At 43.3% G+C, this 17774-nt stretch overlaps 1 protein-coding gene across 1 annotated transcript; it reads right to left on the bottom strand.

Moving 5' to 3' along the window:
- Window positions 1-6126: 6126 nt before the first annotated feature.
- Window positions 6127-16206, bottom strand: FNTA (farnesyltransferase, CAAX box, subunit alpha). The gene is made up of 9 exons (XM_075019562.1): window positions 16046-16206; window positions 15327-15412; window positions 14609-14723; window positions 12224-12328; window positions 11348-11474; window positions 10769-10917; window positions 8807-8869; window positions 8131-8302; window positions 6127-6796 (listed from the first exon to the last, which is right to left on the bottom strand). Exons 1-9 carry the CDS (start codon window positions 16204-16206, stop codon window positions 6668-6670), a joined length of 1107 nt encoding a protein of 368 aa, XP_074875663.1. The 3' UTR covers window positions 6127-6667.
- Between the last annotated feature and the right edge of the window lie 1568 nt (window positions 16207-17774).

The following is a 17774-nucleotide window of genomic DNA, read 5'->3' as shown; positions in this document are numbered from 1 at the left end:
GCAGTTTTCGATTCTCAATTTACAAGTTTTTAATTTTTCAGTTAAATAACAATCAACACTGACACTTGAAAATGCGTTTTTAAAAACAGATGTTTCTGGGTTTCATTGCCTATTTAAAATACTGAAGTCTCTCATTTTTTCGCAGCCTTCAGCTGAGCTCAGGGCCTTTGCAGGCTAGACCTGTAAAACAACTTACCAAGATGATGGGCACTACTACTCAACTGGTAGCAGAGTGCTGGCACAGTGCTGCAAAGGGTTATATGCTTGGGACCCCTCCACACTGGCCATGCGCCTGGGCTGTGGGTACCTGCAAGTGGTCATTTTACAGCAGAGAAGCTGTCAGTGCAAGAAGCAGCCAGCAGAGCCAGTGAGCACCATATGCTGTGATGTACAGGGAGAGTGTGTTCTCACTGTCCTGTAGTAAAACCAGGAATAAAACTCACCACATTCATGGTGTGGCTGGAAGCTAGAGCAGGGACAGGTGTGCATAAGCACCTTGGCTCTGAAAAGGGAAGAAGGTTATCTACCTGCCACCTTCTTGTCCTGGTGACAGACTTTGGCAGAAGGGGAAGGGCAGGGGATGTACATCAACAATACAAACACAGCTCCCTTTTCTTTTCCTCCTTCTAAAGCTTCTTGGTAGCAGCATAAGCATTTATTCAGCTGTTCTTGTGTCTGTTGGAAAGACGACTTGGACAACAGACAGGACACATCAGGAAACCACTGAAGTAATTAATCAAATACACCTATACAAAGCAACCCAAACCACAAAGAATGAGAAGCCCAAGCACAGCAAGATTTCTTCTGCAGTGGCAAGATCACTGCTCATGAGCAGTACCGATACAGCAGCATTACATGTCACCTGACAATTTCAGATAAGGGCAGAGGTACCAGAACTAGCATTGTACCCACAGGAAGCAATAATGGCAGCATGTCCTGGCAGCTCAGTGCATACACACATATGAAGCAGCTGCACCCAAATAGCTCTGGGTGCTCAGGCTGGCTTGGCTAAAGTCACACATGGCATCTCTTAATTCACTTAAAACCCCTGCACTGTGGTGACAACCCCCAAGATTCAGTTTCAACAGACCAGTGGATGAGGAGGAGAGGTCTGTCTTTGCCCTTCTTCACCAAAGTCCTCAGTCCTGCTTCCCAATGAGTGATGCAACCACTTGTGCACCTGCAGTAGCATGCTCGATTTCCTCAATTAGGCCCAAGTCCTCCCCTGACTTCCAAAGAGCAGGAGCAGGTCCTCTTGTCTTTTAACTCGTATTCACAGGAACAGCCAGTAATGGCCACCACTGCATTACAGAGGGACCAGAGAAACTTAACATAACAAGGCTGGCTTTAGGGGACCAAACTTCCCAGCTTGTGAAGATGCAGGAGTGTAGCACTCTGGCTGGACGCCTGTCTCCAAAAGGTGTAAACGGGCCACAAAACCCACACCTTGAGCAGAGGGGTTTAGTCACATGGCCCTTTTAGAACACCAGGACTCAACAGAGTCCAGATATGGTACAAGGTGTCTAGTGTCAGAGGAGACATCATTTCAGTTAATGAAAAATTGCTCTCTAATTAACACCAACAATTTTTAGGGAAGATTACCATTTAGCCCCTCCCAGAATACTTATGCTCGAGCCCCCTGTGGTGCTATGTATTGACTTACCAAGCAGCTGCTCTTCTGTGTTTAATTAGCAGGTGTGAAGTTAGTGGTGTTGCATGGAGTAAGTTATGCTAGTTACACCTCTGCTTGCCTGCACATAGCCAGTGTCAGTGAACTCAGGGTGAATTTCACACTGCCATCTAGCGATTAATGTCCACTTTCCCTGCTGGCTGCAGCAGAAGAATGATACAGCAAAGATTTTAATTCCCCAAGGCTGAAATCTTAGGTAAGCTTATATCCCATGGCTTCTTGAAGAACAATGATGGGTGGCACACGTAATAAAGCACAGAGTCCTAGGTGCAAGGAGCTTGCATAGGACAGCTGATGTAGACATCTAGACATCCTGAGGTGGGGTTCCTAGCGAAATTTGGTGAAGCTTCTATTAGCTCTTCATGCCAAGTACTTACAGAAAGCTACATAAGTGCATGCACCCTCAATTTTGGCAGTCTTGTCCTGAATGTTCATATGCAGACACTTGTGTGCCTCTTTACATACTATAATGCTTTTTTTTTTCCTTTTCTGCAAATTCAGGGCCCACCCTAGCAGCAGAAGGTAAGGTATTCTTTGCAGAGCAGGCACAGGGAGGCCCAGAACTTGTAAACGTGTGCCTTTCCTAACAGTGTCAACAGCATCACTTCTGGTCCAGGAATAGGCTCTTAATTTTCCAGAGAGTGTATGTTTTAAGCCAAGTGATGCATTAAGATAAAAGGATGCTAAGCAGAGCAGGGATGAATAGAGAAAATAACTGTGTCACTTTCACTCTGTGACTTCTGCTAGGTACAGATCATCCCTATTTGAACACTTAAGCATTAGATTACAGTGGAGAAAAACAAATGATTGTCTACTTTAGACATTTCTATTCTCTGCTTCAGATTTCATCCACTGTTCACTTATATTGAGTAGGCACCCACAGAGAGTGCACTCACAAAAATGTACACAGTGTACTTTAAAATGACAATGTTATTCATGACCAGACTTATAAAGATCAGTTCAGACTGCCAGGGATTCTGGAAAGGACCTGTTATAGGACAAAAATAATGTAGTTTTTACATGCAAATGTGATTTTTTTACGCTTTGCTGTTAGAATGTATTGTACCAACAGCCTGACAGTTCAGACTTAAAGGGAGAGGAAATATTTTCATCTTGAGGTATTTAATAAGAGACGGTTATTTACAAGGAAAAACTAAATATTGAAGGATGTTTGATACTGGTGGACTATAAGTAAAATGCCATACTGCCACATTAAAAGGCTTACCAAAACTCAGCCAAACATCGTTTTACCCAAGTTTTCCAAATCAGTCCGCCTTAAGCAGAAGATACACTAGGGAAGCATGCTGCCAACCCAAAAGCCACAGGGGTAGTCACCAACTAAAACCAGAATTAGAAAGTAAAAAGAAGCACACACCTTATCCCACAATGACCATAATGTGCAGAAGGCACTGATGTTCAGAAAAGGGCATGAGCTAGGCTGAGCAGCATTTTTCACATTCTTGCATCCATCATGCCATATCTGGGACATCTGAGACATGTGGGTCAAGGTGTCAATATTCTCTCTCCATTCATGTGCACAAGGTAAGAAAACCACAGCTGCAGTGTCTCCCCTGCCCATTTTGAACTTGCACATAGGCAAATCTACCAGCATCTGCAAAGCCTTTGTGTAATCCCATAAGGGATGACTCCACACCATCATGTAATGTTGTTCCCTTACCCCTTTGTTCTAGAAGCCACAGGAGGCTTAAGGCATTTTGTGCTCACGTAGGGGCCCATCCCTCCAAGCCCCTTGTCACCACTGCACTGTATGAAACGCCTGCTAGCACTTGGAAAAAAGTGTTTCACACGGCGGGAGTGATTAGAAACCTCACTTCTTCCCTGCTGGAGGATTCTGGTCCCACAGAAGGTCCAGCTGAACAGCACACTCCTAATCTGCCTCAGCACAGCCAGACAGCAACTGATAGAAGCATTTTGTACTAGCTGAGGTGGTTTTGTACTGAATAGATTAGCAAGGACTTGCATGCTGTTTTGTCAGCCAAGTTGCAGAGACAACAAGGTAGAAGTCAGTAACAGCTTACACAGACAGACACACACAGCTAGACCAATGCAAGAACATCAGCCTCTGATAAAAGCAGGCATAAGGAATTATTTCACATGCTTTAATAATTCTCCAAACTTCACTGAGTGTTCCAATTACACTGATTTACAAGGGACAGTTGTACCATTCCAGCACAGCTCTTCAGTAATAGAATTGTACACAAGAGTCACATCACTACACACAATCAGTAACAAGTAGGTTTTCTTGTACAGATGAACCCTTAGGACAAATGAGTTGGGTTTATCTCCCGATCATAGGTAGTCAGTGCCAATGCCTATAGGTTAAAAGTCATCTAACAATTCCTACTATAAGATCCTTTTCTCTATAGCTCATACATTTTGTCAAGCTCCCACTTCCATGAGAAAGATTCTGTCTCAGACACATTTTTAAAATTAAAGGCTTGGTAGCTGCAGTTGCAACCTTGCTGGGCACGCTGCCATTTTCCAAGCTCTGACAGCTCAGTATTTCTGAATATGGTTGACTACCACAGAATTGAGGTGCCTTTTGAAGAGAATTCTAGCGCTTCCTTGCAATCTGACTTACAGTAAACATAAACATCTGAAAGAAAAACTGAACACTTCTGTTAAAACATGACTTTTTTTTTTTTTTTTTAACCGGACTCTAGTCTCCAGCATGTTTTTTTTCTTAGGATTTGCATGATTTGTTTGGTCACACATTTGTTTTACATGAGATGAGGTATTTTTCTGTTAAAGTACGTATCTAGTTATTCCTTCACTAGTAAACTTAGCTCAGAAATGGCATTATCTTTGCAAGTATCACTATGCTTGTATAACCAGTATAAAACCCTACTATCTGTGTCAGTAGATTACCAATTACTTCTAGACATCATTTTCAAGGATGAGAAGGCCATAAGTTGACCACATGTAAGAAAATAGTCTAACAGTCCTGTCAGAGGGTGCCATCATTCTTGACACAGAAGCAAAACAGGGCAAAATCTAAAATCTTCCCTCAGACCACAAGTGACTAAGAGATCACATCCCAAAATACACTGTCCCAATGGACACTGTTCCTCATCTTACCTTGGACTGAGCTATTTTCTCTGAAATTCATGCCAGTGTCTATAAAGAATACTCTGCCTCATTCCAAGTGCCCTCTGAATTTTGTTTACGAAAGATATGGGAACTTAGTAACACCCTAAGAAGAGGCACAATTCTGTTCCCTCTTCACTGATGATGTTTAAGGATTGCATTTGTCTGTTGCATCTCTCTGAGCTTTCTTGACTGGTAGTGGCAAATACATTACTTTGTCCTGAAGACCTTGAACATCCTGTCTGATTAGTACTCCACATTTAGTGTAGTTTCATTTAGGAACAATTCATGGGGGTAAAAACATACACTTTTTGTTCTATGCTGGAGCTTCAACTGTGGTAAAAAAAAAAAGGCAAAAAAAAAGGAAGGTAACAAATCTCTAAAAGTTTGGAGTTCTTGTCCATTTTAAATGTTCATGTATCACTATAAACATGTTTTCTCTACTGCTGGGAAAGCAGCACAAACATTAAAAAAACCATGTAGCTTTCATATACTAATTCTACTCCCCATGAGTTGTTTTAAATTTAAAGAAGGCATTTAATTAACATATTTCAAGCATTTAAAATAATCTCCACTGTGGTTTAATTACAGCAGCAGCTTTTAATGTTTAGTATCAGAAAGACTGTTCATATTATGGAATAAATACTGGTATTTATTTGTTCTCTTTATGATCATCTCCAAGAAAATATTTCATATCAAACAAGCACTCCATGCTAAAAACACAGTTTGCAATAGCCATTAACTGAAAACAGGGCAGATGCAGCAGTTTTCTTGTACAAGTACACACATCTTTTGCAGTTCTGTACTGCAGGTGCCTTTTATCTTTCATAAAGGGGAGGAAAAATACTTCTTGGCTGAATATATGCATGGAGATGATATGAAAAGCCTATAGAAGCAACAAGGTTAAGACATTTAATGCATATAGGTCCCCAATAAAACCATTCCTTCCCCTCCAGTTCAGTGAAGCTAACCAGTTAGTTGTAATCTCTTCTGATGTATAATTTCAGTTGGGTCTGGTTACAAAGGGTGAAGAAAAAAAAAAAGAATTTCAGATTTTCAGCTGTCTGAACAGAATTAAAAAAAAAACCTAAGGAGATTTCTAGGGTCCTCAAAGCATTTTTCTTGGCTGTGCATATAAGAATTCAAGGCTCCACTGAACACGTCAAGTGTATGGAATGTTTCTAGGATGAGAATACTCCAGTGCAAAAGACACCTCAATGCCATAGAATCCAATATCCCTAAAAGCGGTTATTTATCTCTATTAGCATCTGAGAAGAACTGACTATCCACATCTAAAGACCAAAAGAAACAAACTAGAAAATTTCAAATACTTTTAAGTTATCAATTTTTATTAAAAAAATGACACTTGGGTATTAGTTGCATACAATAGCATGTGCTGTCAAGTGTTGCATAGCTGCTCGCACATCAGGCAACAACTGCAGCACCTGCTTGCACTAACCAGAAGTAGGTTACTTCATATCCACTGCAGCTAAGTTACCTGCAGTCCTTACTGCAGCATGTGATGCGGCTGTGTTAGGAACCATGAGTGGATAAGCCAGGGCATGAGAAATTGGTTTAGTGCCTTATAAATAGCAGGCACAGTTTTATGTATTTATTATTAGGGAAAAAACCCCTTCATTTGGTACATTTCAATAATTAAGCCTTAATACATTTCTTGACTGCACCTAGAGCTATCACCAGTAGCAGCAGCTACCCAAGACTACACAGCACTCTGCACTCCTCTTTCATTCCAATACCTCTTCACCAGGAGAATACTACACTTGATTAAACTAGTTGATGACCCTACTTAGTATTGCTTTACTAGCTGTTCTAGCTTGAGCGCTTAGCACTGTTTTCTTCCACGTTCAGTTACTCCTGCTTGTCTGTCAGTGTGCTCTGTTCAGTGCCTGAGCTGTGCTTGTTCTTAAGGGACCTTCCAACATACCTCCAGTATTCTTTTCGGATGGTGTCTTTTTCTTTAGCCAGAATTTCACACAGCTATGAAAGAAAATTGAGATTGGAGTGTTATACCAAAAGCTTATGGAATCCTTAATTATCTTTATAAAATGCATACAATATATGGTTCAGCCAGTATTAGAAACACCTTTCTTAGCAACATTTGTTTTATTCACCAGATTTGCAACTGTCCAATGACCTCAAACTGATGTCAACTCCAATTGGTAGTCAACCAATCTGACACTGCACAAAAATCTCTCCAGTCCTATTTCAGTTGCAACTGCTTCCTTGTGACTCCTTTCTGTTCCTACCACTCATCATCTACCACAGCCTATTCAGTCTGTAGCATACTGCAGTGTAATTGTGACTTCCTGACAAGCTTGACTGTCTTTGTGATCCAGTAAGCTGTAAACCACTTCTTTCAAAACACTGGGAGAACATCCTGCTCTTGCATCTTCAGTACTCCTGATGGACTGACAGGAGATATTTTGTTTATGTTTTTTCTCTTGGCAGACTGTTCCAGGACTCTCTATGCAAGTCAGTAACCTTCTCTCAAAACATGTTAGAGCTGGTGCTATAGAGATACTTCTGCATGTTCTATTCTTATATTATTTTGATCTGGGTGAGCAGTGAGGCACAGCAGAAGTCAACCCTACTTGCAGGATATGCTGTGTAAAATTTATATGGTATGAACACTGTCTACAAATGTTGTAGTCAATTTCCTTATATTATGCAGATGACATTGCCTTTCTCAGTGAACCAGAGTTGAGAACAGGAGCTTTGATGCCTAAATAGGTGAAGAAGTCAAACTCAGTGAAATAGTATAAAGGGACATGAATCTGGGAGGTAAAGCTGCACTGGTCCTGGAACACAACAAAAGGAAAATGTTGAGAAACAACGATGTTGGAACACAGAGACTCCAGGCAAGAACTGCAGCTCTAATTACACTGAGTTCCAGTCTGCCCCACAGTGAATGAAAAGTGTTCTTGTAAAAACTACACTGCAAACCACAGCAAGTTCCCTGAATATGAAGCACAGGGAGATACTCAATATTGCCAGAAGTAATTTATTCTCTGTAGGAAATGGTGCCTGACATTTCTTACTGATGACCCCAGTGCCTGCTGGCCTTTAAGCTAATTCTGCCAGCTTTCTTGGAAAGAGCTAAGAAGTGCAAAGGGAGCTTGAGATTCTGTTTAGATATAGATACTCTGAGAAGAAGATTCACTAACCTACAGAGAAGAAAGTGAGTTCATGCTAGAAAGTCAGCACTGGGAACTCCTCAATTGTACAAAGATCAATCCCATTTTGTTGGGATATAAAAAAAGAGAGCAATAGATGGCATCCCTGAGAAGCAAAACCAAGCTCTCAAAACATACCTCCAATGCCTTGTTTAGTGTTTCCTCCTTGTTATCACACTGGTTTTCAAGCATATCTTCATACATGTCCACAAGAAAGGCAATCAGATAGGGTGAGCTGTGGCTGGGCTGTAAATCCAACAGTTGCTCTAACAGATTTGGATACTCAGAAAGACCACGATCCTGTAGAATCCTAGAACAGAGGTTAATAGACTTGAAACATAATGCTGAGATACTTGATGTGAAGAACTAAATTTTTGTTACAACTTCTTTATTTGGAAATCAGTTTTGAAATAAGGGTGCAAATACAAGTAAGGCAGAAAGTAAGCAGAATGCAGCAATAATACAGCTTCATGTTGTAGTAAGCTGCTATAGTTATGCTCAACTGAACAGAAATTAGCCTGAAAGCATGCTCATTACTTCCTACTCTATGCTTTTGAACCCAGTAACATTACAGGTTAAGTTTTTAAAAGCCTGAGAAGTACTTGCAATCCTCCTCAAGAACTACAGAGCCAGAAACTTAGTCGAAAGTTACAGAGAAATTAGGTTAATATATTAACCCCTTGTGGAGGTTTTTGCCTGCCTGCTTAAGTACACCACACTAGAATGAACAGCAAAAAGCTCTTTCCAGTTAAGAGCTAGGCATAAGACACCTTCTACAGACATTCTCTTTGTTCCACAGAGAAGGATGCCTCACCCTTTTAAATAGTTCCAAGCGCTCTCATTATGTGGCACTGCTGTGATCATCTCAAGAGTGTAGCTGTAAGAAAGATAACAGATCATGAATATAACCACTAACAGAGCAGTTAGAAATTACCGGAATGTGCTCAGACGCTCCCAAATACATCCCTCTAGTCTGTATTTCAGTCTTTTTGTGGATCATCTCAGCTGGGTCACAGATCAAAAATGTCTCACCGCAAGTCTCGGAGAGGCAGACATTGTGAGAACTGTTTTAAATTCTGCAATGTTCCATTTGCTGTGTTTTATACAATAATGAAACAGTTCTCAAAATTATGAGCAGTAACACTAAGAAACAACACTTTCCTGGTATGCTAAAGAAATAACTTGTGTCTTGATGCTCAGAAATGGCAAGGGGCTGAAATGTTCTGGAGTAATCAAAGACCAGGATGAGCTATGTTAATATGAGTGCATGTGGTATGTTCTGTACCTATTTGCAGAACTTTCTTCATGAGGCTGCACTTGAGCAAACCCACAGAAAGGCCTGAGCTTTCAGCTCATGCAGCCTTCTGCAGCAGTTCTTTTAAAGCAGCAGTTAGGCAACTCCTCTAAAGGCAAAGCAACAAGGAGCACCTGCCATGTAGTCACAAAGCCACATTTCATCTTCATGAAACAGACTTTACCTTCTGCCCTTCCCCAACATAACCAGGCATTCAGCTGATTTTCAGAGACAGCAGATAATGATAAAAAGTTCTATAAGCAGTACGGGGAAAAAAAAACAAGCCTAAACCTTTTTTAATCTTCTGCAGTCACTATGACAAAGACCGAATTTTATAAAGTAACAAGCAACCCAAGTACAGTTCTATAATGACATCTGGGAAGCCTTAACCTTAGACAGTCCAATTCTTAAGATGGTATCCAATTATCTTGAACATAGCATCACGTATAAACAGATCAAGGGAGTATGTGAGATCTAACCTTTGGAGAGAAAAGCTGGAAATATCCAAGCCTAAGTCATGGAAATGGTTCAGATTTATTAATCTGCAGTAAAGTTATAAACTGGAAGAGAAGTACAACTACGGCAGTTTGCAAAGACAACTGTGAAAGGTTGTGGAGGCTGGGATCCTCTACGAACAAAGTACCAATGGACCTATTCAGAGACTCAGTCTTTCATCTGAAGAGTAACTCAAAAAAACTGCAGTACCTTCTTTTCATTGCTTCTTCACTTCACATCACATCTTCTCATAACCATCAACCCTGATCAGCAGTCTGAGATGCGAAAACCATACAGTGAAGCTTCCCTTACCACCATCAGTAGTAAAATAAATGGCTAGAAGCCCAGTCTGTCTCCAGTTACAAACATACCACTTTGAAAGAGTTTCCAAAGCTCATTTTCCTCAAAAATAGCCAACTCACACAAGTAGTTGTATTTGTGCTGACCACATACCCTTGAAAGCTCCTTTCTTTTTCCAGCTGCATCAAATTCCTCACAAAAGGCAATTCTTCTTCCTACAATCCATGTCATCTTTAAATCATTGTGGCTACTGTACTACTAAACAGCAGTTTAGTACAATATTGCAAGTGCCTCTCCTTCCAAGCTTTCTAGGGGTAAGATGTAAGATATTAATGAACAGCACAACTTATGTGGTTCCAGTGTCACAGATTTTCTGGAGGTTGTTCCACTATAGCTAGCTGACTATAAAAAGCCAAAATTTTTGTTTGCGCAATAAACAGCAGGGTGGGAAGACAGATTTATGAGAATAGCTTGCCAGGGTAAGCTTAGCTTGCACCAGTACTACTCAACAAGTCAGTGGTACTGAACACATCTATATATGCACTAACACTTGATCTGCCATCCATGAGAGTAAGCCCAAAAACCACATTAAAAACATGGAAGACAAGCCCACAGGGACTGTCAAAATATTCCTTTGCTTTCACGTAAGGGAGAATGCTTAATGTGAGCATGAACAGCATTACTAACTGGACTTCTCTGTCTAGGACTGCTGGATCATCATAGCCGGTGGTGTTGAAAATTACAAAGTGTCGCTGGTTCCAAACAGAGTTGTTTCTCACATCCTCCCTCAAAAGCTGGTCTACGTATTCCAGTTCATTGTCCCATAGCTTGAACTCCTATGGAAAGGGAAGGAAGAGACAACATCACAATCAAAAGTTTTTATTTTTTAAAATATATTTTCCTTGCTCTTAAGTTCTCTGAACATTAGATACAGAGACTTTTTTACAAAGAGCAACACAAAGTTCAAAGAAAAATAAGGAAGGGTGCAAAAAGAACACACTACACTATTCAGATGCACACAATAGTATTAGCTCATCATTAAATTCACACACATAACAGTAAGCAGCCAACAATAGACCTTTTTGAATTCATGTCCTAAAAGGCAAGTTTATAACTAACCTCTACCACACATTAAAATGCAATTGGTTCTCTCCCTTCAGCTTTAAGAAACAAAGTGCCAAACGCAATTCAGATTGTATTTAAGAAGCAAAACTCTACGACCTGAGCAGGTTATTTAGTGAATCAAGAGTTCTGTGGATACAATACCTGAATAACCCACTGTCTGTGTTGCCATGCATGGTAATTTTTGGCATCTTGGTTAAGAATGTCAGCTATGAACTCAAGCTCTTGGGATGGATCCTGCAGCCACTCCACCAACACCCGTCTGTGATGCCTAATGAGAAGAGAAGGAAACTATTTTTAGAACAGTCTAAAAATTGTCTGTGATTATGTGGTCTGTATTAAAACAGCATATAGCAACCGCACTACTTAGAAAAAAACCACTAGTTAAATACTTCAAATTAAATGTACCAAAACATTTCACTTGGCTCTGAGAAATATATGATACTATAACATATTCTAAGTACACGTACATATTGGCCAATTGCCTCCATTTAGACAAGTTATGTTTACTTGAAGTGACACATTTCCACTTTTAACACTCATAGCCGAAGTCTTCAGCAGAATAAAATTTTCTAGTACTACATAATTTCTCTAGCAGTAACAGCACTGCTGTTTTGCCTATTTCCATTCACTTGCAAAAAACGCAACAATAGGTAAGCAAGCTCCAAAGCCAATAAAAGAAAAAACATTCATTTCTATTTGTCTTTTCTGTTTGCCTTTCCATGAGTCACTTTTTTGACCTGTCACACTTATTTTGACAGTTTAAAAATTGAAATAGAAAAAAACCCAAGACCATTTTAGCATGTCATAATCATATGTTTAGAACAAACTGCCAGAAAGGACTTTGGCAGTGATACTGTTGCAACTTCATTTAACTCCTTCACTACTGCCACTGCACTAGATGCAGGAAGCAACTCTTAACAATTTTTAGGATCAATGATAACAACTTATTCTAGACAGTTTACAAAACAAAAATTATCTGAAAAAATGTTAAGAACTGAGAAGAAACCAGGATTTTACCAGACTTGGTAGTTCTTTGGCTGGTCTTCAATGATAGCTGTAATATACTTAAGTTCCTCATGGAGATCCTTTCCCAAAGACTGGAGGAGGACTCTCCGGAAATGCCTGTATAAAAAAGTCAAGCGTTCAAACATTGCAACAGGGCTTTCCTAAAATTCACAGAGGATAACATAAAAGAATCTTTGTTCATACTTCTACTAACAGATATTGAGTTAAAGAGTGCAAAAAATTAAACCATGTATCCAGTTCTGTTAAAGGCCATTCAGTTATAGAACAGTAGAGAACTGGATTACAACTGGTTACAACAGTATGTTATCCAAGATCACAACAATCCGGTTTCAAATTAACCTATCTACCCACACTAGTCTTACCATCACAGAAACTATGACTTAGTGCTTAAAAATAATGTAAATTTTCTGATTTTATGCAAGTTAGTGGAATAAAGATGTACAAGAGGTACTTGTTAGCACTCATGAGTTACAAGCCCCTATTCTGAATATCAGAAATGCACTGTTTATTCATTACCTAACTGAACATTATTCTGACAGATCCTCTAAAATACACTACTTAGTAATTATTTAGCAGGAAATAGCAGCTATCATGCTTTTATCCCTCTTCTTGAGGACAGCTGAGGGCACCAGCATTTTGCCAAGGCCACGTGTTATGGGTTTGTGTGGCGCGGGTTTTTTGGTAGCAGGGGAGGGGGCTGCAGGGGTGGCTCCTGTGAGAAGCTGCTAGAAGCTCCTCCATCTCCAAGTCGGACCCGACTCTGCCCCAGGCTGATCCAATCAGCAACAGTGGCAACACCTCTGGGAGATGGCAGGCTGTCCCCCCCAGCCCTTGGAGGCGAGCGGGGTAGAAGAGGCCCCCGAAGATAGCCATGACTCCATGGGAAAGCCCATGCTGGAGCAGTGGGTGACTGAAGAACGGCCTGCAGAAAGGACCCATGCCAGGGAAGTTCGGGAAGAACTGCAGCCCACGGAAAGGACCCACGCCAGGGAAGTTTGTGAGGAACTGCAGCCCACGGAAAGGACTCATGTTGGAGGAGTTCATGAAGGACTGTCTCCCGTGGGAGGGACCCCACCATGGAGCAGGGGACGAGTGAGGAGTCCTTGCCCCCTGAGGAGGAAGGAGCAGCAGAGAAAAGGTGTGGTGAGGTGACCCCAACCCCCATCCCCTGTTCCCCTGCGTGGCGGAGGGGAGGAGGTGGAGAGAACCGGGAGTGGAGTTGAGGCAGGAAGGAGGGAGGGGTGGGGGGAAGGTGTTCTAAGGTTTGGTTTTACTTCCCATTATTCTTGTTTCGATTTGATTGGTGGTAAATTAAATTGATTTTGTTTCTTCCCCAAGTTGAGCCCCTATTTTGCCTGTGACCATAAGTGATGAGTGATCCCTCCCTGTCCTTGTCTTGACCCACAAGCCTACCTTTATATTTTCTCCTCATCCCACCGTGGCTGGGGGCAGGGGGAGTGAACACATGGCTGCGTGGTGCTTTGTTACCAGCTGGCTGAAACCATGACACCATGTTATCAGGTAAGTGATCTGTATCAGAAATAGCGTGGCCAGCAGGAGCAGGGAGGTGACTGCTCCCCTGTACTCGGCACTGGTGAGGCCGCACCTCAAGTGCTGTGTTCAGTTTTGGGCCCCTCACTACAAGAAAGACACTGAGTTGCTGAAGCGTGTTCAGAGAAGGGCAACCAAGTTGGTGGGGGGCCTGGAGCATAAGTCTTATGAGGAGCAGCTGAGGGAGCTGGGGCTGTTTAGTCTAGAGAAGAGGAGGCTGAGGGGAGACCTTATAGCTCTCTACAACTACCTGAAAGGAGGTTGTAGTGAGGTGGGTGCTGGTCTCTTCTGTCAGGTGGCTGGAGATAGGACAAGAGGAAATGGCCTCAAGTTGCAGCAAGGGAGATTTAAGTTAGGTATTACGAAAAATTTCTTTACTGAGAGGGTTGTCAGACATTGGAATAGGCTGCCCAGGGAAGTGGTTGAGTCACCATCCCTGAAGGTATTCAAAAAGCAAGTAGATGGCGTACTTCAGGACATGGTTTAGAGGGCATGGTTGATGGCTGGACTCGATGATCTTGAAGGTCTTTTCCAACCTAAATGATTCTATGATTCTAACTGATTTTAAAAAGTAAAGTTCTTTTTGTGGTTTATCCTGACCTTGATTGATAATATCCTCAAAACTAAGTGAATGAAAACCACCAAATCAAAATGAGACATGGAAAATACTGAACAAAGGCTTTCTTCAGAAGCTCACTGGAAGTCTGCACTACTCCTCTGCGTACACTCAACTAGCCGTGCACTGATTAGATTAACAAAATTATTAAAGACATAAGAGGTCAGCAATCAAATGATGACAGAAATAATCCCAAGATTATCACTTACCATACTGTGTAGTTTGCAGCATTTAACTCAATGGCATCTGCTGTTAGCTTGAAAGCTCTTTCGCTTCTCTCATCCCGCTGCAGAACAGCCCGGAAATAATCATAGACATCGCGAACTAAATAGATAACAGCATCTTATCCAAAGCTATCAGGCAATGGCCTGATTAGTGGGTAAGGTTAAAAATCCTTTGAAGTCACTTCCTGTTTTGAGTACTCTAAATATACCTCTTTAAAATGATAGCTACATATTGCTCTGACAGCACTGTTGACTGAAACCTCCAAATGATGTTAGTATACTGAAAAGCTGCAAAAATACCTCAAAAATACACCAGCTGAATCATATCCAAAACAATCAGAAAAGCTCCTTGCTGCTCACTCACACTATTTCCCCAGATGCGGTCGCTTCATATGTCCCTCTTCCACCTGTGGGCCAGAAATGCCTTATTATGTGAACCAGACTGTCTGCTGTATTACCTCTTAAGCTGTATGATTTTAAAATAAAACCTTGGCTATTAACATCTTGGGTGAAGATTCAACTGCAGAGATGCTTTGTGAAAACATCACACACGATCACCATAACAAAATAAATATTAATTTCTTCACAGTACTACTCTAGAAAATATGTTATCCAAAATGTGAAGTCTTGCTTTAACAGTGCTAAGGACAGATACAAATTTAACCACCTTAAGTTCCCAGTACAGAACATGTTTAAAACTTACATTTTTCACTGTAGATGATCTGAACAACAGGATTTGGCCCATCATTTTGAGGGACAGGTTCAATGTCTGCCCATTCCTTCCTGTCCCTGTAAATAAAGTTTTGTCTCTTCAGCGCTTCTAAAAAGGACAAAGCACTACTCAAACCACTGCACGCACAGATCTACGTCCACCAACACATCCTCCTTCCCGATGGTCACTGTATTCTTGTCTATGACATAGACCAGCGTATAAACGCGTACGGGAGGCACTGACGTAGGTAACCGTACCACAGTCCAGCTGTGAAACGGCTCGGGACAGGAGAGCAGTCGATCACACCGCCCCCCGTCCCTCAGCCCTAACTGCTGTGACTTGGGTTCGCGCGTCACACGTCGGCAGCGGCTTCCAGCGCTTGTCATACCCAGGCCCCAGTGCCCCACTCCTCCTGCCCGCGCGGGCCCGTACCTGCACAGCACGTAGCCAACGCCCTCCTCCTCTTCTTCAGCCTCCTCCTCCTCCTCCCGACCCAGCAGCAGGGGCGGCTGCCACGGCCCGCTGCCGACCTCCGGGCCCGGCTCCGCCATCCCGCGCCCCTCACAACCAAGAGCCGCTTCCAGGGCCGTGCTACCGCGCGCGCCCCCGCATAGCATGATGAGGCATGGCGAGGCTCGGCTCGGCTCCGCGCCTTCACCGCCCGGCCGCCCGTGCCGGAGAGCGCCCCGTCGCGGCCGCCCCGGCCATACCTGTAGAGCACGTAGCCGGCGTCCTCCTCCTCCTCGTCCAGCAGCTGCCCGAGCCCACCCTCCGGCTCGCCGCCAACCTCTCCCTCCGGCTGCAGCTCTGCCGCCGCCGTCCCCTCTGCAGCCATCGCCCCGCCGCCACTTCCGGCGCCTGGCCTGACCATGGAGAGCGGCCGGAGCAGAGCGGCCGTGTGCCTCGAGGCCGAGTGGCTTGCTACTGCGTGGCTCGCTACCGCCTCCCCTGGCGCGGAGGGCAGGGTGGCGCGGCGGGGTTGGGAGGCGGCCTGCCCCCCCCGGCGCCTGGCCGGGACGCGGCGGCCGGCGGCGGGGCAGGACGGCTGTCCTCCGACCCCGGAGCCGCCACCGGTACCGGCATCACCCTGAGGAGCTTTAATCCACGGGTCTGCTAATTAACCCTCAGAAACGTAGCGGGGGAGGCGGCAGGAGGTTGGGCCGGGCTCGGGCCCCGGCCTGGGGTACTTCTCCAGTTCGCTCTTCCCCTTCCAGCCTGTGCTGAGGAAAACCTGTGGAGCCAGCCGGGTCCGTTAGCGTTGTGGCCTGACGGGTTGTCACGTCCCTGCCCGTGCATTGCAGGCTAGCGCTGACCGGTTATTTGGGTGGCTGCTATCTACTCTGCTGTGCTTTATGCTTGGGTTTTCACTTCTATAAACTCTGAGACACGAGAAGTGAAGGGAGGCATTTTTCATGCTAGCGGTAGCGTATTTCCTGTGAGAACCCACCTGAACACCAACATTGGAGTTTGCAGGTGCAAGGCCGTGAGACCAACAGCACCAGACTGATGCTATGGGAACACATGGGAGAACAGAGGCTCTGGGAAATACAGCAGGTGAGGTGGAAAGTTACAACGCTGCAAATAGCAGGTCCCTGGCATTACTGAATCTTGGGTGTGACAGGCACAGTGAGCTGTGTTCCTCCCCTATGGAAACTCACAGAATGGTGCCGATTTAGAGTCGAACTTCCTGACAGGGCAAAGCTGAGGAATCTGGTCTCTCTAAAAGGTGGAATCAGAGGAGGTTTTGAAACAGCCAGTTGTAACCAGTTGGTGAAATCAGGGAAAGCAGGAGATCCTCTGAAGTGGTATTGGGTCAGAAGGACAAAGTAGCTGAGTTGAAGATAGTCATTAGGAAAAGCAGCTGACCCAGTGTTACAGGTTCATAGTCTGGGGCATGCTGAGCTGCTTTAGAGAGGGGAGGGCTAAAGACAGGCAGAGCATATGTGTAGTAAGGGCAGTGCATACATCTCCATTTGTGCTGTATATTCAGGGAGGTGGGAAATCATTCCATGTGTGGTGGAAAGGGTTAAAGTCTTTAATTCTGGGGTGCTCAAGTTGAAAGGGTGTAGGTGTGTCACATGTTTTACAGTGATTTTAGGGAAAGAAGAATGGTGCCAGAGCAACTGTGAGGGAGTATAAATGCACGGCTGCAAATTGAAACACAAGATCCAGGACAAGGAAGAATCGGGCTTGCAGGTGGTTATTCTGTCACTGAGCAACTTTGTCTCCTTTGGGAAGTCACTTAGCCTCTGTGCTTTCCTTGCCTCTGCCTTTTTTCTGTCCTGTTTTAATGCACTTGGGGACTTTGTTTGTTTTTGCTAGGATGTTTGTACAGTGACTGTTTGGAGTGCCTAGTTTGGTTGGTGCCCCTGGGTATTACAGTAATGTAGACTATAGTAATATCATAGTGGAGGGGAAAAAAGAGAGCAATCTACTGAA

This window comes from Buteo buteo, chromosome Z, assembly GCF_964188355.1.
Source record: "Buteo buteo chromosome Z, bButBut1.hap1.1, whole genome shotgun sequence".
NCBI classification, from domain to species: Eukaryota; Metazoa; Chordata; class Aves; order Accipitriformes; family Accipitridae; genus Buteo; species Buteo buteo.
The sequence above is the reverse complement of the archived record's forward strand: the minus strand, read 5'-3'. Positions and strand labels throughout refer to the sequence as shown.

Bases quoted from the DNA above. Each gene is read 5' to 3' on its own strand.
- FNTA (XM_075019562.1), bottom strand. From the start codon at position 16,206: ATGGTCAGGCCAGGCGCCGGAAGTGGCGGCGGGGCGATGGCTGCAGAG. The intron at 10,918-11,347 runs GTATTGTATCCA...CCCTTTCCATAG, and splicing joins ACAGACAGTGGGTTATTCAG to GAGTTCAAGCTATGGGACAA. The intron at 8,870-10,768 runs GTTAGTAATGCT...TCTTTCTTACAG, and splicing joins GTCCTAGACAGAGAAGTCCA to CTACACTCTTGAGATGATCA.